The sequence below is a fragment of the Suncus etruscus genome, chromosome 3 (assembly GCF_024139225.1).
Source record: "Suncus etruscus isolate mSunEtr1 chromosome 3, mSunEtr1.pri.cur, whole genome shotgun sequence".
Lineage (NCBI taxonomy): Eukaryota > Metazoa > Chordata > Mammalia > Eulipotyphla > Soricidae > Suncus > Suncus etruscus.
The window spans coordinates 60,869,172-60,892,308 of NC_064850.1; the positions used below are offsets into that span (position 1 = coordinate 60,869,172).

At 37.5% G+C, this 23,137-nt stretch overlaps 1 protein-coding gene across 1 annotated transcript in view; it reads left to right on the top strand.

Moving 5' to 3' along the window:
- Positions 1-221: 221 nt before the first annotated feature.
- The window catches only part of LOC126003502 (complement factor H-related protein 3-like), a 34,252-nt gene continuing 11,336 nt past the window's right edge, over positions 222-23,137 (top strand). The window contains exons 1-3 of the mRNA XM_049769753.1: positions 222-361; positions 6,088-6,282; positions 20,901-21,077. Coding sequence (XP_049625710.1) covers positions 307-361; positions 6,088-6,282; positions 20,901-21,077 — 427 coding nt within the window. The 5' untranslated portion in view covers positions 222-306. The remainder of the gene's footprint in view (positions 362-6,087; positions 6,283-20,900; positions 21,078-23,137) is intronic.

Here is a 23,137-nt window from a genome sequence, read left to right on the forward strand (position 1 = left end):
AGGACTCACTTATTTTCAAGAAATGTTCTATTTAAACATTAGAATTATAACACTTTTGGAGACAGTTTATTAATGTCACTAAAGAAAAATTGGTTATAGTAGATTTATTTCTCTGAAATATTGTGAAAGCAATACCGGAATTGGGAATTTTGCAAACTTCTTTGAACTTTGATATTTACAAACAGACCTGAACTTAGTCGGTCTCTGGAGTCAAAGTCAAAGCCACAGTTGATATTTTCTCGTAAAGAAAATTCAACCCTCAAAGAGCACAACTGGAATGTCTGTATTCCTTTGGGGATCACTAACATGCAGCTGCTGATCATTGTTCTCACTGTGTGGGCTTCCTGTGCTCATGGGCAAGGTAAGTTGAAAGAAGATATAAAATAGAAAAGATTACAATTATTGTCTTATCTATTTGCATCTGTCTAAACATTTTAAGAACGTGATGGGGAGGAACCTTTTTATTTGAGCTAGTAATACAGAATACTTTTGTAGGAAATTTATCTCATATTTATTCAAGTAGAGTGTAACATAAATTATGAGTTCTCCCTCCTAAGTTCCACTGCATGAAAATTCTACTTTATTGTGGTGGGTTTGGGCCACACCAGCTGATACTTAGCAGTTACTCCTGGTTCTGCACTCAGGAATTAATCCTGAATGCTTTCAGGGGACCATATAAGATCATGTGAGAAACCCCAGGTAGGCACATGCAAGGAAAACGCCCTACCAACAACTGGTTGTGCTATTTCTCTATGCCTCCATTGTTAAAGTTTATAGAGATATATAAATATGCTCACAAATCTTTTAGAAGTGTCTCCAGAAAAGACAGGTTTTTCATTCAAACTCTATCGAGGCTGATATTTACATAATGCTTAAAAGCATTATGGGGGGGGCACACCTAGTGGCACTCATGGATTAATCCTGGCTCTGCACTCAGAAATCATCCCTGGCAGACCGCAGGAGGACCATAAGGGATTCCAGGGATCAAACTCAGGACAGCTGCATGCAAGGCAAATGCCCTAGCTGCTGTGCTATTGCTCCAACTCCAGTTTTTTTTTAAATTTTATTTAAAGAAATATTTGTTCAGATTGAAATGTGAAAACTCATGAAGTCAAAGGTTTCAAATATAGCATTTATCATATTTCAATTATACCTTAATAAACTCATTAAAGTCATTGACATCCTAAATTTTATATTTAACATATTTACAAAATTTACATCTGGTAAAACGAAAGTTTTCAATGGTCATCAAGAATTTAAATTATCTCTGAATACAATCTTTCTATATTAAGATAATTAAATCTTATAACATTAGTTTCTGAAGCATATCACTCAGTCTCCATATGATTTTTTTAAATTTCATTTCCATCCTTTACCACTTTATAACATTTTCATTTTGAACATTTTGAAATTTCTCCTACTTTTAAAAACAATTGCTCTCATCTTTTACTTACTATAAATGAAATATCTAATGTGCTTTTATAAATACCTCATTACAACATTATATGAATAAAATTTTGAACTACCATGTTTATTCCATTGTTTATAAGACTTGCTTTAAATAATTTTCTGCATGCAGAATTTTGTCTATTATTTTGTCTATATGTAACTTTCCTCACAAAAAAACAATAAGTACATCAACACACACACACATGAAAGCTTCCTTTTTCAGGCTGGAGTGGTGGCACAAGCGGTAGGGCATTTGCCTTGCACATGCTGACCTAGGATGGAACGCAGTTCAATCCCCTGGTGTCCCATATGGTCCCCAAGCCAGGAGCAATTTCTGACCACAGTCAGGAGTAACCCCTGAGAGTCATCGGCTGTGCCCCTCCCCAAAACAAAACAAAACAAAACAAAACAAAGCTTTCTTTTTCTACTTTAAAACTCTTCTTCAGGGAACGGAGAGATAGCACGGAGGTAAGGTGTTTGCCTTGCATGCAGAAGGACAGTGGTTTGAATTCCGGCATCCCATGTGGTCCCCTGAGCCTGCCAGGAGAGATTTCTGAGCATAGAGCCAGGAGTAACCCCTGAGCACTGCCAGGTGTGACCCAAAAATAAAAACAAAAAACAAATAAACAAAAAAAAAAACTCTTCTTCAGTATAAAGTCTTTCTACAATTAACCCATGACATTAATGATTTTTAAGCTTTGGGTACACTTATGAGTATCAAACAAGAAAGGAAGAAAACTTGAGAAGATGGAAGTATTTTTATTTTTTGAACGTGTCTGCACTGAATTGTGTCTCAGAAAATTTAAATGTTGCTGTAGACAAAGTTCAGCAGTAATATTCATTCTTTGCATGTGTAAGGTGTGGGTCTTTGATCTCCAGTAAGTTCAAAGTGAATGAAAGCCATCATGGAAGAGCAGGATAGGGGTGATTGTTCAATCAAAGGGCAGGCTGCATGCCATGTATTCAACCCTTGTCACCACATGGCTTCCCTAGCACCATCTGAGTAGTAGTGATTAGATAAAAAAAATCACCCCACGCACTGTATTTCCAATCCCAGGTGAAGAAGTCTGAATCAGGGTTAAGCATGAAATAGTCCAAACCACGCAGAGGGTGAAACACTTGTAGTCTGGCAATCTTCTACCTCATATCAAGAGCAAACTGCCTGTCATAACTATGGTTTTCATTGAGTACAGAGACCACTTCTAGGTGGGGCAGAAAGGACAGAGAGCTCAGACTATCCTCAGCCAGACCCACTCAAATGTAACACAATCTCTATTTAGGGGTAAAGTCAAGTAGTAAACAAATAGGTATAAAAGAATCATGGTTGATATTTATTTTGGGTGAAACTAAGTTGTAAACAAATAGAAAAAATCAGAGATGATCTTTGTTTTGGGTGTAACCTAACAGTGCCCTATCTTGTCACCCCACCAGCTCTGCCCTGCTCTCATGCTCAAAACTAGCACCAAAACAACAGATTTATTCAGTAGGAACAAGAAATGTCATTCATGGCTCTGAGTTCTTAGTTCTCTTTGGAAGACCTTGATCTCACAGCCCCAAATTCTATTAGAACATATTTACTCCCAATAACTTAGCATGAAGATGATAAGAATTAGGTCTTCATGTAGTAATGAAGATAAAACAGACTTATAAATACATAGCAAAGTAGCAACAAAGATCCAAAGATGATATAATGGGAGAACTGCACACAATAAATTTGGGGAGGAGGATGAGAGGGAGAGTTGTTGGGGTCTTTGGGTTAGGAGATATGTACACTGGTGATGGGTGTGGTGATTAAATTAGGTGCATGTAAAACCATAATTGATAGCATTACAAACCATAGAATCTCAATTTAAAATTAAAAGGAAGATAACAATAGGGATGGTACAATAGGGCAGCATATAACCCTTGATGTTTGACACCCCATATGGTTCCTGAAGCTCTACACGAGTGATCCATTTGTTCAAAGCCAGGAGGAAGTCCTAAGTATGGGAATTGGGGTGTACAAAAAAAAACACATATAATTTTTTATTAATATCTTTATTTAAACACCTTGATTAAAATATGGTAATAGTTGGGTTTCAGTCATGTAAAGAACATCCTTCTTCACCAGTGCAACATTCCCATCACCAATGTCCAAAATCTCCCTTCCCCTCACCCCACCCCCGCCTATACTCTAGACAGGCTTTCTACTTCCCTCATTCATTCACATTGTTAGGATAGTTCTCAATGTAGTTATTTCTATAACTGCACACATCATTCTTTGTGGTGAGCTTCATGTAGTGAGCTGGACTTCCAGCCCTCTTCTCTTTTGTCTCTGAAAATTATTGCAAGAACGTCTTTAATTTTTCTTAAAACTCATAGATGAATTAGACTATTCTGTGTCTATATCTCTTCCTATGACTTATTTCACTCAGCATAATAGATTCCATGTACATCCATGTATAGGAAAATTTCATGACTTCATCTCTCCTGACTGGTGCGTAATATTCCATTGTGTATTTGTACCACAGTTTCTTCAGCCATTCATCTGTTGAAGGGTATCTTGGCTGTTTCCAGAGTCTGGCTATTGTACATAATGCTGCAATGAATATTTTTGTATTGTATTTTTTAGTTCCTAGAGTATATTCCTAGGAGTGGTATAGCTGGATTGTATGGGAGCTCAATTTCCAGCAAAACCTATAATTAAAAAAATTCCACTTCTTGTCCCAAAACTAAAACACACAAATAATAATAAAAAAAATGATCATCATCATGCGCCCTTATTTGATAAAATGGAAGTGTCTGAAGGAGTAGAGACATCGAGGGAAGACCATGTGAACACACAGGGACAAGAGATACAACAAGCCAAAAAGAGATAGCTCAGAAAAACAAACCCTGCTGATGTCTTATTCAATTCTGACCTGTAAAAATGTGACCAAAAAAGCCTTTTATTTAACTTTCCTATTAGATTTTTTTTTGTTTATTTGTTTTTGAGTCACACCCAGCAGCACTCGGGGTTACTCCTGGCTCTATACTCAGAAATCTCTCCTGGCAGGCTCAGGGGATCATATGGGATGCCAGGATTCAAACCACCGTCCTTCTGCATGCAAGGCAAATGCCCTACCTCCACACTATCTCTCCAACCCCCTAATTAGATTTTTATTATGCAACTCTACTAAATGATAATGTTATTTTGGCTTTTTACAATGTAGACAGAAATAATTTAAAATTTGTTTTGCCATCTTCTAAGCACTATTTTCAAATGCCTATAAACATAATTTTAGAAATTATTCAGCCTTAGTTAACTTAGTTAACTTAATTAATTCAGCCTAATAAAATTTCTTGATTTGATTGTTCTTGCTGATGTTCCCTTAACTAAGGTTTAAAGCAAGTTCTCTGTACTGGTTCTCTAGAGAGTCAGGTAGCCACAAAAACATGTGTAAGAATAGTTAGTATGTTTCGAGCTCCCATATGACCCAGCTATACCACTCTTGGGAATATACCGTAGGAACACAAAAATACAATACAAAAAATTCCTTCCTTACACCTATATTCATTGCAGCATTATTTACCATAACAGGACTCTGGAAACAGCCAAGATACCCTTCAACAGATGAATGGCTAAAGAAACTGTGGTACATAGACACAATGGAATATTATGCAGTTGTCAGGATAGATGAAGTCATGAATTTTCCTATACATGGATGTACATGGAATCTATTATGCTGAGTGAAATAAGTCAGAGAGAGAGAGAGAAAGACGCAGAATGGTCTCACTCATCTAATGGTTTTAAGAAAAATGAGACATTCTTGCAATAATAACTTTCAGACACAAAGAGAAAAGAGCTGGAAGTTACAGCTCTCCTCATGAAGCTCACCACAAACAGGGATGAGTTTAGTTAGAGAAATAACTAAGTTTCCAACTATCCTAATAATGAGAATGTATGAAGGAAATAGAAAGCCTGTCTCGAGTACAGGCAGGGGTTGGGTGGGGATGAGGGAGATTTGGGACATTGGTGATGGGAATGTTGCACTGGTGATGGATGGTGTTCTTTACATGACTGAAACCCAAACACAATCATGTATGTAATAAATTTGTTTAAATAAAAAAATTAGTTAGTATGTGTATGTACAAGTATTGGTATGTGTGTCTTCTGCAATAAGATGCCTGGAAAGAGAATGTAAGGATTAGAAAAGGGCTGAGGGAGATTTGGGACATTGGTGATGGGAATGTTGCACTGGTGAAGGGGGCGTTCTTTACATGACCGAAACCCAACTACAATCATATTTGTAATCAAGGTGTTCAAATAAAGATATTAATAAAAAATAAATGATAAGGGTTGACTTTGGTGGTGGTTTCTGCAGAAGATAACAGAGATGTACAGGATAAATGAAGAGTTGTAATTAGTTGTAACTTCAGCCAGAAGTAAGTATTTTAGGTCTAGAGTTGTACAGTAGAATCACTTTGATTCTTTTTTCTCAGTGCTCACAATTTTTATGTGGTTTTAATCAGGAACTTTTTCAAATGGCAGTCCAGTAGAATAATAAAGCTATATTGAACAATGAATTGATTAAATACATAATAAAATGAAATAAAATCATCTGTTACTGTCAGATTTTGTTGGGATTTTTGTCTTGTTTGTTTGCTTTTATTTTTTAGGAAGAACTTGTGATTTTCCAGTTATAAAACATGGAGGCATAAATGATGGGGACAGATATAAGCAAATGTTTCCAGTTGATACTGGAAAATATTTTTACTACTCCTGTGATCATAATTATGCATCTCCTCCACAATTAATCTGGACACGAATAACCTGTACAGAGGAGGGCTGGTCACCTACACCACAGTGCCTCAGTGAGTAATGCCTTCCTTACTGTGTGCAGCCATGAGGCATGTTCAGTAAGCAGAAAACAGGATGCCTAATGGGTCACAGAACTTAACCAAAAAAGGGAAAGGACTTGAAGAGCTTCCAAAGATATGCCATTTTCGGATAAGATTCTTTTTGCAACAAGTAAGAAAAAGAATCCAATAACTTACAAACTTTGAGGACTTTTTAAATTCTTTAATTTTGACCTTCAGAGTTTTATTTTTGAATCTCTCTTCCCTCACTTGTATCTAACTTACTCTAACTTATTTAAACAATTTTTAAAAATAAGATAAATTTTTAATTCCATATGCTGATGTGAGTAATATATGAAAATTTTAAATAAGAAGCAATCTTTCATTGACTTTTCAGTCACTACTTACAGGCCCTAGGATCAACTCCTGCCATGTTTTTAGTTTATTTGGAGCCTTTGTCCATGTGCTCTGCCTGTACTCTATCCCTTTGGGCTATTATTTCCAACAACCAAAAGGTCTTTTGTTCTCTATTTAACTTAAAAAGCTTTTTTTTTCTATAATATTTTTTGTACTTTTGTTTTTTAATCAACTGATCTTTGCTTTACCTTTACCTTTTTATTACTATATGCTTATAATAGTGGAGACTAGGGCTCCAAAATGATGAGCTGGTGAGTTGCAAGCCTGGAAGCAAATGTTGACACAGAAAATAATCCACACACTAAAAAGGTACAAGAACTGGTTCAGGAAATTTAGCACTCAAACAAGGAATTCAACCATCTAAGCTTTCTGCTCCTAAGAAGGAACGCAGCTCAGTGGAAGAAGACCGAAGAAAGAGCCTCTGCCTTCCTCAGACCCCTGATTTTATTGACAAGAATCAGTCTCCTCCCTATATTGGGATAGTGATACCAAATAGGAAATAATTCAATATCCCATCCATTACCAGATCACACCTGGATGCGAATATTGATTAGGGTAGGACCACTAAATCAACATCTCCCCCTAGTTGACTTTATAGAAAAACGAAATAATTCACATCCCATGATTTTAAGATTTTAAGATTATGCCATATGCCTCTAAAGATAAAGGTTGGCAATATTTTGCATAGGCACAGTAAAAGTTGGGAAAACATAAAAAAAAAACTTTTGGGCCTAAAAATAGGGATCCCTATTTATGAAGCATCCTGCCTTAATGCCATCTGCATGCTCCAGGCACAGTAATTTGTCTAAGCCCATAATCTTTCTTCAAGGTCCCAGGAAAGATTCTCCTCAATTTGAGCCATAAGGTGGCCTTGAGTCTCTCATTTTTTATAAGAGTGTCCTGTTAGAAGGGGTCTGTCCCATCCTTCTTCAGGGTTGGGAAAAACTCTGATTACTGGAACTTTTCTAGTTATTGAGAGAAGAGACCAGATAGTAGCCGGTTGGTGCAGATCCAGGGTCTGTACTGATAGATGGTCGATTCCTAGTGTAGATGCAGAGAACCATTCTGGACCCAAGGTTCAGGGGTATATGGTTGATGTCCAAGTCAAGTCACAAAGACAAATGTTCAGAGTGGAAGGACCTCTGTAGTAATAAATTACTGAGTCTTCATCCCTAATAGATAATAACTCCTCTTATTTTATAACATTTTCCAATTTTAATGCACCTATGCAAAAGAAATGGTGCTATAGGATACTATTGGAGCCTAAGGGGAAGATAATAAACCAACAGTTCCTATCCTAGTTCTATCAAAAGCACAAAGACTTCTCTATTCTTTTCCAAGAATTTCTACTAGAAAAATCTAAATTAAAAAGGAAAACAAAATACATCATAGAGCATATACAAGTTAAAGAGGTACGTACACTAAAGGAGTGTACAAAGAGGTTATGCATATAGCTAAATCTTTTGAGATAGTATGAGTAGATAAAATACGGGTCCCAAATGCAGTCGGTAATGCAGTCTTGTAGAGTCTGGAAAAATGGCTCACAGCATTCACAGATTAGAAAATGTCCTAGATCCGAGGATTTCTCAACAGCCAAAATCATTTGTGAGCAATAGTCTATGGTAAACCGGAGTGGTAGAAAGGTTTATTATTTTATACTTGCACTGCTTGATTTGGGGGGGGGGGGTGGAGGTTTGGACTACACTCTGTCTGCTCAGGAGTCATTACTGGTAGTAACTCAGAGGTGATATGATGGACAGGAGATTGAGCGCAGATTAGCTGTGAGCAAGATAGGGCCTTAATCCTTGTACTGTCTCTCTGGCTGTTGATTTTTTATATCACTTTTACTTGTTCAATGAATGCAGAGGAAGAATAAAGAAAGGAGAGAAAATCATGAAAGAGACTAACTAAATGAGGAAGTCAAAAGGGTTAAAGTCATTTCCTGCTTTAGAAAGTATTTAGAGCGGAGTGAGAAATGGCTGCAGGTGGGGGTTTCCAGGCAGAGTGCTGACTGCTCTACCTGCAGAATCTCCACCGGGCTGTGCTTCTTCTGAGGAACTGAGCACCGGAAGGGAGCCCTGTCCTACCCTTCTCTGTCTTTCCTGAACTCTGGAAGCTCTCCTCAGAGCCCTGGGAAGCTAACTCCAAAGAAACTACATTCGGGAGCTACCCAGCGAACCAGAAACTGAGCACCTGAAGGGAGCCCTATCCTACTCTTCTCTGTCTTTCCTGAACTCTGGAAGCTCTCCTCAGAGCCCTGGGAAGCGAACCCCGAAGAAACTACATTTGGGAGCTACCCAGCGAGCCAGTGAGTGAGTGAGAAATGGCTGCAGGTGGAGGTTTCCAGGCAGAGTGCTGACTGCTCTACCTGCAGAATCTCCACCGGGCTGTGCTTCTTCTGAGGAAACTGAGCACCGGAAGGGAGCCCTGTCCTACCCTTCTCTGTCTTTCCTGAACTCTGGAAGCTCTCCTCAGAGCCCTGGGAAGTGAACCCCAAAGAAACTACACTCAGAAGCTACCCAGCGAGCCAGTGACTCTCCTCAGAGTCCTGGGAAGTGAACCCCAAAAATACAGCATTCTGAAGCTGCCCAGCGAGCGAGTGAAAACTACGCCTGACCAGTGGGGCCTGACTGTGAAAAACTGTGAGTGCTGCCTGTGTGTGTCTCTCTGCTATCCTGTTGCGTAAACTTCCTTAGAGTGGGCTGAAAAGAGGCTCCAGAAGGCACTTAGCTCCACTTTGCTACGCGGCCGTGCACTCTTTCTAAGGAAAGAACTCCATTGCAACAAGAAGGAAAAATCACACTAAGAACGGCGCTATATCACAGAAGCAAACATTTCTCTCTGGACTGTCTTCTCTGTTGCATGCTCGGGCCTAAGATTTGACCCAGTGTGAGGCTTCATCCACGGAGGACTCCCCTCCCTTAGAGGCAAGTCAGCCCATCCAGAAAGGGAGGAGCCAGAGGAGTGTGCTGCCTACATCATATAGACAATGAATACCACCACAACACGTAGAAAAACCCACAATACAAGTGTGACAATGGGGAAACAACGCAGGCCAGCATCAGACATAGAGAATGAAGATGACAATTCTGAGGACCAGATAATGACTGAACAACTAATCAACCTCTCAGATAAGGACTTTAGACTAGCAATATGGAAGGTGCTCAACAGACTCCAAGAAACCATGGATCGAGTTGAACAGAACACTAATAAGAACCAAGAAAATATGAAGGCAGAAATGACAAAACTCCAAACTAAAATAACATGTCAACTAACAGGACTGAAAAAGTCAGTAAACGAAGTGAATGACAAAATGGATAAGCTCTGGGACAGGGTATCAGAAGCTGAGAATAGACTTGGTGCTGTGGAAGATGAGATACATAACAATTCCATACAGCAGGAGAGATTGGACAAAAAACTTAAAGCAAATGAGCAGACAATGGAAAAATTAGTCAAAGAATGGGAACAGACGAAAATAGAAGTCTATGATAAGATCAACAGAAACAACTTAAGAATCATTGGAGTCCCATAGACCCAGGAAGAAAATTTCCAGGAAGAATCAACGGTCAAGAACATCATTAAAGAGAAACTTCCAGAGCTAAAGAATATATGTGATCAAATCCTGCATGCCCGAAGAGTACCAACCAAAAGAGACCCCAGAAAAACCACCCCAAGACACATCCTAGTCACAATGACAAATCCCATAGATAGAGACAGAATTCTGAAAACAGCAAGATCAAAAGGGGAAATCATGTTCAAGCAAGCTTCCCTGAGATTTACAGCAGATCTGTCACCAGAAACACTCAATGCCAGAAAGCAGTGGTGGGATATTGTGACAAGACTGAATGAAATGAATGCTTCACCCAGAATTCTATACCCAGCAAAACTCACTTTCCGGTTTGATGGAAGAATACATGGTTTCACAGACAAAAAACAGCTCAGAAACTTCACAGACACAAAACCAGTCTTAAGAGAAAAACTGAAAGACCTAATCTAAGACAAGACTACCCAAAAGACACACCAAATTTTGAAATAAAGATGGCGTTAAATCCCAGGACAATTCTTTCTCTCAACGTCAATGGACTAAATGCACCAGTTAAGAGACACAGAGTGGCTAAATGGATCAAAAAACTCAATCCAACCTTCTGCTGCCTACAAGAAACGCACCTGAATAGTCAGAACAAACATAGACTCAAAATAAAAGGCTGGAGAAAAGTTATCCAAGCAAACAACACCCATAAAAAAGCTGGAGTGGCCATACTAATATCAGATAATGCAAACTTTATACTCAGGAAGGTTGTAAGGGACAAAGACGGACATTTTATATTAATCAAGGGGTACGTAGAGCAGGAAGAATTCACTCTCCTAAACATATATGCACCGAATGAGGGGCCAGCAAAATATTTAATACAACTGTTGACAAATCTGAAAAATAATATCAACAACAACACAATAATTGTGGGGGACCTTAACACGGCTTTGTCAACACTGGACAGGTCAACCAGACTGAAACCCAACAAGAATATACTAGACCTGAGGAGAGAAATGGAAGAAAGAGGCCTAGTGGATATATATAGGACACTCCATCCCCAGAAACCTGGATACACATTCTTCTCCAATGTACATGGGACATTCTCCAGGATAGACTACATGCTGGCACATAAAACATACCTCCATAAGATCAAGAGGATAGAAATTTTGCAGACTACCTTCGCTGACCACAAGGCTCTGAAATTATTTGTGAACTCCAAAGGGACTCAGAAGAAACACTTTAACACCTGGAAGTTAAACAGCCTCATGCTCAATAACCAGTGGGTCCGAGATGAAATCAAGGAGGAAATAAAAAGGTTCCTGGAAACAAATGACAATAAAGACACAAACTCTCAGAACTTATGGGACACAGCAAAAGCAGTACTGAGAGGAAAATTTATAGCTTTGCAAGCCCACATCAGGAAGGAAGAAGGAGCTTACCTGAGTAGCTTAATGACACAGCTAATAGAACTAGAAAATGCTCAACAAAAGGACCCAAGAATAGGAAGACAGAAGGAAATAACAAAGCTGAGAGCAGAAATCAATGAAGTGGAAACTCAAAAAACAATCCGAAAGATCAACGAAAGCAGAAGTTGGTTCTTTGAAAAAATAAACAAGATTGACAGACCACTGGCAAACCTAACAAAGAAAGAGAGAGAGAGAAACTTGATAACTCGTATCAGGAATGAAAAAGAGAGATCACTACTGATATGACAGAGATTCAAAGGGTAATCAGAAACTACTTTGAAAAACTCTACGCCACTAAAAATGAGAACCTGGAAGAAATGGATAAATTCTTGGACTCTTATAATCTTCCACGGTTGAAGGAAGAGGATGTAGCATATCTAAACACCCCCATCACCATTGATGAAATTAAAACAGTAATCAAAGTCTGCCGAAAAACAAAAGCCCAGGTCCAGATGGATTCACTAATGAATTCTATCAAACTTTCCAAGAGGAACTACTGCCAATCTTGGCAAGACTCTTTCATGAAATTGAACAAACAGAAACACTTCCAAATAGCTTTTATGAAGCCACCATCACCTTGATACCTAAACCAGACAGAGACGCTACCAAAAAAGAAAATTACAGACCAATATCTCTGATGAATGCAGATGCAAAGATCCTCAACAAAATCCTGGCAAATAGGATTCAATGCCTCGTTAAGAAGATCATCCACTACGATCAAGTAGGTTTCATCCCAGGAATGCAAGGCTGGTTTAACATCCGTAAATCTATCAACATAATACACAACATCAATAACAAGAAAAATAAAAACCACACGATCATATCAATAGATGCAGAGAAAGCATTTGATAAGGTCCAACACCCATTCTTGATCAAAACTCTCAGCAAGATGGGAATGGAGGGAACCTTTCTCAATATAGTGAAGGCCATCTACCACAAGCCAGTGGCAAATATTATCCTCAATGGAGAAAAACTGAAAGCCTTTCCTCTAAATTCTGGCACAAGACAAGGCTGTCCTCTCTCACCACTCCTATTCAACATAGCACTGGAAGTACTTGCTATAGCGATTAGGCAAGAAAAGGATATCAAGGGAATCCAGATAGGAAAGGAAGAAGTCAAGCTCTCACTGTTTGCAGATGACATGATACTCTACTTAGAAAACCCTAAAGACTCTATCAAAAAGCTTCTAGAAACAATAGACTCATATAGCAAGGTGGCAGGCTACAAAATTAACACACAAAAATCAATGGCCTTTCTATATACCAATAGTAATAAGGATGAAATGGACATTAAGAAAACAACCCCATTCACAATAGTACCACACAAACTCAAATATCCTGGAATCAACTTGACTAAATATGTGAAGGACCTATACAAAGAAAACTATAAAACTCTGCTCCAAGAAATAAGAGAGGACACACGGAAATGGAAACGCATACCCTGCTCATGGATTGGCAGGATTAACATCATCAAAATGTCAATACTCCCCAAGGCATTATACAGATTTAATGCCATCCCTCTAAAGATACCCATGACATTCTTCAAAGAAGTGGATCAGACACTTTTGAAATTCATTTGGAACAATAAACACCCTCGAATAGCTAAAGCAATCATTGGGAAAAAGAATATGGGAGGAATTACTTTTCCCAACTTTAAACTGTACTACAAAGCAACAATTATCAAAAGAGCATGGTATTGGAATAAGGATAGGTCCTCAGATCAGTGGAATAGGCTTGAATACTCAGAAAATGTTCCCAAGAGATACAACCATCTAATTTTTGATAAAGGAGCAGGAAATCCTAAATGGAGCAGGGAAAGCCTCTTCAACAAGTGGTGTTGGCACAATTGGATAGCCACTTGCAAAAAATTAAACTTAGACCCCCAGCTAACATCATGTACAAAGGTAAAATCCAAATGGATTAAAGACCTCGATATCAGCCCCAAAACCATAAGATATATAGAACAGCACATAGGCAAAACACTCCAGGACATTACAGGCATCTTCAAGGAGGAAACTGCACTCTCCAAGCAAGTGAAAGCAGAGATTAACAGATGGGAATATATTAAGCTGAGAAGCTTCTGCACCTCAAAGGAAATAGTGCCCAGGATACAAGAGCCCCCCACTGAGTGGGAGAAACTATTCACCCAATACCCATCAGATAAGGGGCTAATCTCCAAAATATACAAGGCACTGACAGAACTTTACAAGAAAAAAACATCTAACCCCATCAAAGAATGGGGAGAAGAAATGAACAGACACTTTGACAAAGAAGAAATACACATGGCCAAAAGACACATGAAAAAATGTTCCACATCACTAATCATCAGGGAGATGCAAATCAAAACAACGATGAGATACCACCTCACACCCCAGAGAATGGCACACATCACAAAGAATGAGAATAAACAGTGTTGGCGGGGATGTGGAGAGAAAGGAACTCTTATCCACTGCTGGTGGGAATGCTGTCTAGTTCAACCTTTATGGAAAGCGATATGGAGATTCCTCCAAAAACTGGAAATCGAGCTCCCATACGATCCAGCTATACCACTCCTAGGAATATACCCTAGGAACACAAAAATACAATACAAAAACCCCTTCCTTACACCTATATTCATTGCAGCTCTATTTACCATAGCAAGACTCTGGAAACAACCAAGATGCCCTTCAACAGACGAATGGCTAAAGAAACTGTGGTACATATACACAATGGAATATTATGCAGCTGTCAGGAGAGATGAAGTCATGAAATTTTCCTATACATGGATGTACATGGAATCTATTATGCTGAGTGAAATAAGTCAGAGAGAGAGAGAAAAACGCAGAATGGTCTCACTCATCTATGGGTTTTAAGAAAAATGAAAGACACCCTTGTAATAATAATTTTCAGACACAAAAGAGAAAAGAGCTGGAAGTTCCAGCTCACCTCAGGAAGCTCACCACAAAGAGTGATGAGTTTAGTTAGAGAAATAACTACATTTTGAACTGTCCTAATATTGAGAATGTATGAGGGAAATGTAGAACCTGTTTAGGGTACAGGCGGGGGTTGGGGGGGGGAGGAGGGAGATTTGGGACTTGGGTGATGGGAATGTTGCACTGGTGATGGGTGGTGTTCCTTTTATGACTGAAACCCAAACACAATCATGCATGTAATCAAGGTGTTTAAATAAAAAAAAAAAAAAAGAGAAAAACTGAAAGACCTAATCTAAGACAAGACTACCCAAAAGACACACCAAATTTTGAAATAAAGATGGCGTTAAATCCCAGGACAATTCTTTCTCTCAACGTCAATGGACTAAATGCACCAGTTAAGAGACACAGAGTGGCTAAATGGATCAAAAAACTCAATCCAACCTTCTGCTGCCTACAAGAAACGCACCTGAATAGTCAGAACAAACATAGACTCAAAATAAAAGGCTGGAGAAAAATCATCCAAGCAAACAACACCCATAAAAAAGCTGGAGTGGCCATACTAATATCAGATAATGCAAACTTTATACTCAGGAAGGTTGTAAGGGACAAAGACGGACATTTTATATTAATCAAGGGGTACGTAGAGCAGGAAGAATTCACTCTCCTAAACATATATGCACCGAATGAGGGGCCAGCAAAATATTTAATACAACTGTTGACAAATCTGAAAAATAATATCAACAACAACACAATAATTGTGGGGGACCTTAACACGGCTTTGTCAACACTGGACAGGTCAACCAGACTGAAACCCAACAAGAATATACTAGACCTGAGGAGAGAAATGGAAGAAAGAGGCCTAGTGGATATATATAGGACACTCCATCCCCAGAAACCTGGATACACATTCTTCTCCAATGTACATGGGACATTCTCCAGGATAGACTACATGCTGGCACATAAAACATACCTCCATAAGATCAAGAGGATAGAAATTTTGCAGACTACCTTCGCTGACCACAAGGCTCTGAAATTATTTGTGAACTCCAAAGGGACTCAGAAGAAACACTTTAACACCTGGAAGTTAAACAGCCTCATGCTCAATAACCAGTGGGTCCGAGATGAAATCAAGGAGGAAATAAAAAGGTTCCTGGAAACAAATGACAATAAAGACACAAACTCTCAGAACTTATGGGACACAGCAAAAGCAGTACTGAGAGGAAAATTTATAGCTTTGCAAGCCCACATCAGGAAGGAAGAAGGAGCTTACCTGAGTAGCTTAATGACACAGCTAATAGAACTAGAAAATGCTCAACAAAAGGACCCAAGAATAGGAAGACAGAAGGAAATAACAAAGCTGAGAGCAGAAATCAATGAAGTGGAAACTCAAAAAACAATCCGAAAGATCAACGAAAGCAGAAGTTGGTTCTTTGAAAAAATAAACAAGATTGACAGACCACTGGCAAACCTAACAAAGAAAGAGAGAGAGAGAAACTTGATAACTCGTATCAGGAATGAAAAAGGAGAGATCACTACTGATATGACAGAGATTCAAAGGGTAATCAGAAACTACTTTGAAAAACTCTACGCCACTAAAAATGAGAACCTGGAAGAAATGGATAAATTCTTGGACTCTTATAATCTTCCACGGTTGAAGGAAGAGGATGTAGCATATCTAAACACCCCCATCACCATTGATGAAATTAAAACAGTAATCAAAGTCTGCCGAAAAACAAAAGCCCAGGTCCAGATGGATTCACTAATGAATTCTATCAAACTTTCCAAGAGGAACTACTGCCAATCTTGGCAAGACTCTTTCATGAAATTGAACAAACAGAAACACTTCCAAATAGCTTTTATGAAGCCAACATCACCTTGATACCTAAACCAGACAGAGACGCTACCAAAAAAGAAAATTACAGACCAATATCTCTGATGAATGCAGATGCAAAGATCCTCAACAAAATCCTGGCAAATAGGATTCAATGCCTCGTTAAGAAGATCATCCACTACGATCAAGTAGGTTTCATCCCAGGAATGCAAGGCTGGTTTAACATCCGTAAATCTATCAACATAATACACAACATCAATAACAAGAAAAATAAAAACCACACGATCATATCAATAGATGCAGAGAAAGCATTTGATAAGGTCCAACACCCATTCTTGATCAAAACTCTCAGCAAGATGGGAATGGAGGGAACCTTTCTCAATATAGTGAAGGCCATCTACCACAAGCCAGTGGCAAATATTATCCTCAATGGAGAAAAACTGAAAGCCTTTCCTCTAAATTCTGGCACAAGACAAGGCTGTCCTCTCTCACCACTCCTATTCAACATAGCACTGGAAGTACTTGCTATAGCGATTAGGCAAGAAAAGGATATCAAGGGAATCCAGATAGGAAAGGAAGAAGTCAAGCTCTCACTGTTTGCAGATGACATGATACTCTACTTAGAAAACCCTAAAGACTCTATCAAAAAGCTTCTAGAAACAATAGACTCATATAGCAAGGTGGCAGGCTACAAAATTAACACACAAAAATCAATGGCCTTTCTATATACCAATAGTAATAAGGATGAAATGGACATTAAGAAAACAACCCCATTCACAATATTACCACATAAACTCAAATATCTTGGAATCAACTTGACTAAATATGTGAAGGACCTATACAAAGAAAACTATAAAACTCTGCTCCAAGAAATAAGAGAGGACACACGGAAATGGAAACGCATACCCTGCTCATGGATTGGCAGGATTAACATCATCAAAATGTCAATACTCCCCAAGGCTTTATACAGATTTAATGCCATCCCTCTAAAGATACCCATGACATTCTTCAAAGAAGTGGATCAGACACTTTTGAAATTCATTTGGAACAATAAACACCCTCGAATAGCTAAAGCAATCATTGGGAAAAAGAATATGGGAGGAATTACTTTTCCCAACTTTAAACTGTACTACAAAGCAACAGTTATCAAAACAGCATGGTATTGGAATAAGGATAGGTCCTCAGATCAGTGGAATAGGCTTGAATACTCAGAAAATGTTCCCAAGAGATACAACCATCTAATTTTTGATAAAGGAGCAGGAAATCCTAAATGGAGCAGGGAAAGCCTCTTCAACAAGTGGTGTTGGCACAATTGGATAGCCACTTGCAAAAAATTAAACTTAGACCCCCAGCTAACATCATGTACAAAGGTAAAATCCAAATGGATTAAAGACCTCGATATCAGCCCCAAAACTATAAGATATATAGAACAACACATAGGCAAAACACTCCAGGACATTACAGGCATCTTCAAGGAGGAAACTGCACTCTCCAAGCAAGTGAAAGCAGAGATTAACAGATGGGAATATATTAAGCTGAGAAGCTTCTGCACCTCAAAGGAAATAGTGCCCAGGATACAAGAGCCCCCCACTGAGTGGGAGAAACTATTCACCCAATACCCATCAGATAAGGGGCTAATCTCCAAAATATACAAGGCACTGACAGAACTTTTCAAGAAAAAAACATCTAACCCCATCAAAAAATGGGGAGAAGAAATGAACAGACACTTTGACAAAGAAGAAATACACATGGCCAAAAGACACATGAAAAAATGTTCCACATCACTAATCATCAGGGAGATGCAAATCAAAACAACGATGAGATACCACCTCACACCCCAGAGAATGGCACACATCACAAAGAATGAGAATCAACAGTGTTGGCGGGGATGTGGAGAGAAAGGAACTCTTATCCACTGCTGGTGGGAATGCTGTCTAGTTCAACCTTTATGGAAAGCGATATGGAGATTCCTCCAAAAACTGGAAATCGAGCTCCCATACGATCCAGCTATACCACTCCTAGGAATATACCCTAGGAACACAAAAATACAATACAAAAACCCCTTCCTTACACCTATATTCATTGCAGCTCTATTTACCATAGCAAGACTCTGGAAACAACCAAGATGCCCTTCAACAGACGAATGGCTAAAGAAACTGTGGTACATATACACAATGGAATATTATGCAGCTGTCAGGAGAGATGAAGTCATGAAATTTTCCTATACATGGATGTACATGGAATCTATTATGCTGAGTGAAATAAGTCAGAGAGAGAGAGAAAAACGCAGAATGGTCTCACTCATCTATTGGTTTTAAGAAAAATGAAAGACACCCTTGTAATAATAATTTTCAGACACAAAAGAGAAAAGAGCTGGAAGTTCCAGCTCACCTCAGGAAGCTCACCACAAAGAGTGATGAGTTTAGTTAGAGAAATAACTACATTTTGAACTGTCCTAATATTGAGAATGTATGAGGGAAATGTAGAGCCTGTTTAGGGTACAGGCGGGGGTTGGGTGGGGAGGGGGAGATTTGGGACTTGGGTGATGGGAATGTTGCACTGGTGATGGGTTTTGTTCCTTTTATGACTGAAACCCAAACACAATCATGTATGTAATCAAGGTGTTTAAATAAAAAAAAATTATGCATAAAAAAAAAGAAATGTTTTTAAAATAAATCAATATTTTCCTAGAAAAAAAAAGAAGAAAGTATTTAGAGCATTACATAAGACAAAACAAAAAATTTTAATAGCTAAAGAAAATTTAGAAGTGTAAATATATTGCAAATATATGTTATACCTAATGACATTGCACATTAAATTTCAAACTTGCTTTAACTTATTTTAATAATTTTTATTTAAAGAACTGACTTACAAAGTTATTGATAGTTGAGTTTTAGGCATATAATATTTCAACACCAATCCCTTCACCCATGTCAGCTCCCACCACAGTGCTCACCTTTTTCTCTGCCCCTCTCACTTCTGCCTACCACCATTATGAAGTAGTTATGGTTTAGAACTCATGTTTCCAGTGCTGCTGAGTCTGTGTTTTGGATATATATAGTTATACCGCTCTTCCACTTCATCAATATAATGTAAGCCCTGATCCCTGCTCCAATTTGTCCCTTTATCATCTTCCTTTAAACCTTGATTTCTTTCCTTCTCTTTCCTTTTCATTCCTAAATTCTGGGGTCCAGGGTAATCTAGGTAATCTAAGTAAACTTCTTTACTATACTGCATTTCCTCATCCAATTAGTCTATATACATAGATCAGTGAAATCATACTCTTTGTCTTTTTTTTTTCTTCGCTTACTTTACTCAAAATGCTATCTTTCAGTTTTAATGAGACTGTATCAAATTGCATGATTTCATCATTCCTTGAAGCTGCTTCATATTCCATTGTGCATATGTACCGTATCTTCATAATCCATTTGTCCATCATGGGACACTTAGGTTGATACCATATCTTAGCTATTGTACTGAGTACAGCAATGAATACTGGTGTGCACATGTCCTTTTGAATGAATATTTTTAAATTCTGGTGTGTAGATACCCAGAAGTGGAATTTCTGAGTCATATTGATGAATCTCTATACTTTTTTCCACAGACAATATTCCTACCAGCAGTGAATGAAAGTTTCTTTTTAATCACTTCTCCACCAGCACAAATTATTTCTACTATTTTAGATATGGTCCATTGTAACTGTATGAGATGATTTCTCAGGGTTGGTTTGAGTTGGGTTTCCCTAATGATAGAGATGCTGAGCATTTTTTAATGTGCTTGTTTTTGACCCACTTGTCTTCCTCTGGGGTCTATTCTTTTCCCATTTTTGATAAGGTTTTCCTTTTTATTTTCATTTATCTTTGTGATATATAAATTTAGAGATAAATTTATCTTTATATATTTTAGATTGCAAGCCTTAGTGTTGAATGCAAATATTTTTCCTCATTGTACTTTATAATTTATGGTTGGATTCTAGACTTTTGATTCTCTTTAAATTGACTTGTGTAAGTCAAGAGATATTACCTGATTCTTAATTTCTTCACATAGTTATCCAATTTTCTAGCACCTTTGTTGAAGAAGCTATCTATATTTTATTCATCATAAAATAACTGTCCATATAGATGGTGTTTTGTCTTTGTATATTCAATTCTGACCTCTTGGTCAGAGATTTATCTTTATTCTGATATCAGGCACTTTGATCACTATAGCTTTATAATGCAGTTCCAAATTAGGTAATGAAGCACCACTGAATTTTTTTTCAGCACAACTTTAACTATTTTGATCTTTTCTGATTTCTACAACTTTTCTAAGTCTTTGAAAAATGCTATCTGAATTTAAATGGGGATTGTGTTACATATGCTTAAATATTTAAAAAATTGTTGATGTGTTCCATGAGCTATATTTGTCTTAAAATTGGCAATAATGTGATGTGCTTTTTATTTCAAGTTTTGTAATATTATTATTTTGGATTTTCAGGGCATTGCATTTTGCCTTGGGTGGAAAATGGTGATTCTGAGAAGTCAGGAAAAGTACTGTTAGAAGGTGAAATGGCACAAATTGACTGTAAGGCAGGCTACAGCCTCTCAAATAATCTGAAAACTATAGCATGTACAGAAAATGGCTGGTCCACTCCACCTATATGCAGTCTATATCGTAAGTAGAATTGTCCTCTGAAAAAGAATGAGGCATTCTGGTTCATGTCATAGAGAAGGATCTAGCAAATATGTGCATTATTACTTTTTTTTTTGGAGGGGCCACACCCGTTTTGATGCTCAGGGGTTACTCCTGGCTAAGCACTCAGAAATTGCCCCTGGCTTGGGGGACCATATGGGACGCTGGGGGATCGAACCGCAGTCCTTCCTTGGCTAGCGCTTGCAAGGTAGACACCTTACCTCTAGCACCACCTCACCGGCCCCATATAATTACTTCTGTAATTATTTTTATCTTCTAAATATTAGGCTTTCAATTATACATAGGTAGAGATAATAAATCAAATCATAAATGTATAGAAGCCTAGTTTGAATTCGTTTTCACAATTCATGCAAAATCATACTTAAACATCTTCATTCTTTCCCTGCTTTGTTACTGTCACAACATATACCTTTATACCTTGTTTGCTAACAAACATATTTATTTTTTAATTTAGACTTTTTACTTTAAGTTATGTCTTTTATGAAGAGAGGACAACACTGGTGGTGGGAATGGCCCTGATTCATTGTTACTATGCATCTAAACTATTACTGTGAAAGATTTATAATCACATTGGTCACAATAAAAATTATATATAAAAAGAATGTGCCTTTTAAATTATATGAGAAAACTAGAGCTTTTTCAAATTATGTATCTAATAAGATGGCTTTCACATTTCCATTTAGGACATATAGTTACCTAGTATTTCTGATATTCACCTGTATACTTATTTTTTTTATTCTTTTTACTACAAATTAATTTCTAATGTCCCTTCATTTGAACTACAGCATTTCTTGTTGATCCTTTCTACTAGTATCCCCATGTTTTGTTTATTGAAAGAGCAATTTTCCTATCTTCAAAGAAGGCTTTGTCTTGCATAAAATTGTGGTCTAGCATTTTTTTTCTTTCAACACTTTAAGTATACACTTTACTATGCCCTCCCTTGCTTCTGATCCAGTGTGGATCTCTCTGTCTAAATTCAGCCTACTTGGAGTTATCTGAGATTCTTGGAAATAGATAATTTTTTCATCAATTGGGAAATTTTAAACTATTATTTTATTATGATTAATTTTTCTTAATCTGTTGGCCTCCATTTACATTATTACTTTCTCTTCTTTCTGCTCAGGTAGAATATCCTTCAAGATCATCAATTTTCTCTTCTGTCACAGTCTTCTTTCCATATCCTTAGCCTCATTATTTTGAGACAAGAAGTCGATTCTCACTGGAATCAATATTTGTCTAGATGTAATAAGTTACTTTCACATTACTTTATTATGATTTTATTGTGACATCTCTCAAAATCTATCTTTGGTGCATTTATCTTGTGTAAAACATGCCCATTCTTTAAATATTTATATTTTGTATTATATTCATTTGTCTAAAATCCCACCATTTAAAAGTAATTTTTATTACAATACTCTTTCTCTTTTCTGGAACACCAATCTTACATTATTTTCCTTGATTTTTTCATGAAAATTTTAGATTAAGTAATTTTATTAAGCTTTAACTTCAATTATGAATTTTATCTTCATGTTTAACTTATTATAAACTTCAATATAAATTGTTTCATAATTTTATTGTAGTTTTACAATTCATAACTGCTTTCTTAAAATTATTATCTAAGTGCTCCACAATCTTACTAATATTGATATAAGTATCTGTTGATTTTTTTTTTCAGATTTTTGGTTTTTGATATTATGTAATAAGAATTTTGGCTTTATTTGGACCTTCTATTTTATCAGGTTTCTACTGATACAACTCTGATAGAAGAAAAGACAATTATTTGGAGGGGGGAGTCACACCCGGCAGCGTTCAGGGGTTACTCTGAGCAGGCATGGGGGACCATATGGGATGCCAAGATTTGAACTGCCGTCCTTCTACATGCAAGGCAAATGCCCTATCTCCATGCTATCTCTCTGGCCCCAAGAAAAGACAACTTTTATAAATACTAAAGATGCATGAAGTTTCTCCCTTCCCTCTGTTGGAGTAGAAAGGGTGGTTTCATTATTACTTGATATATCATG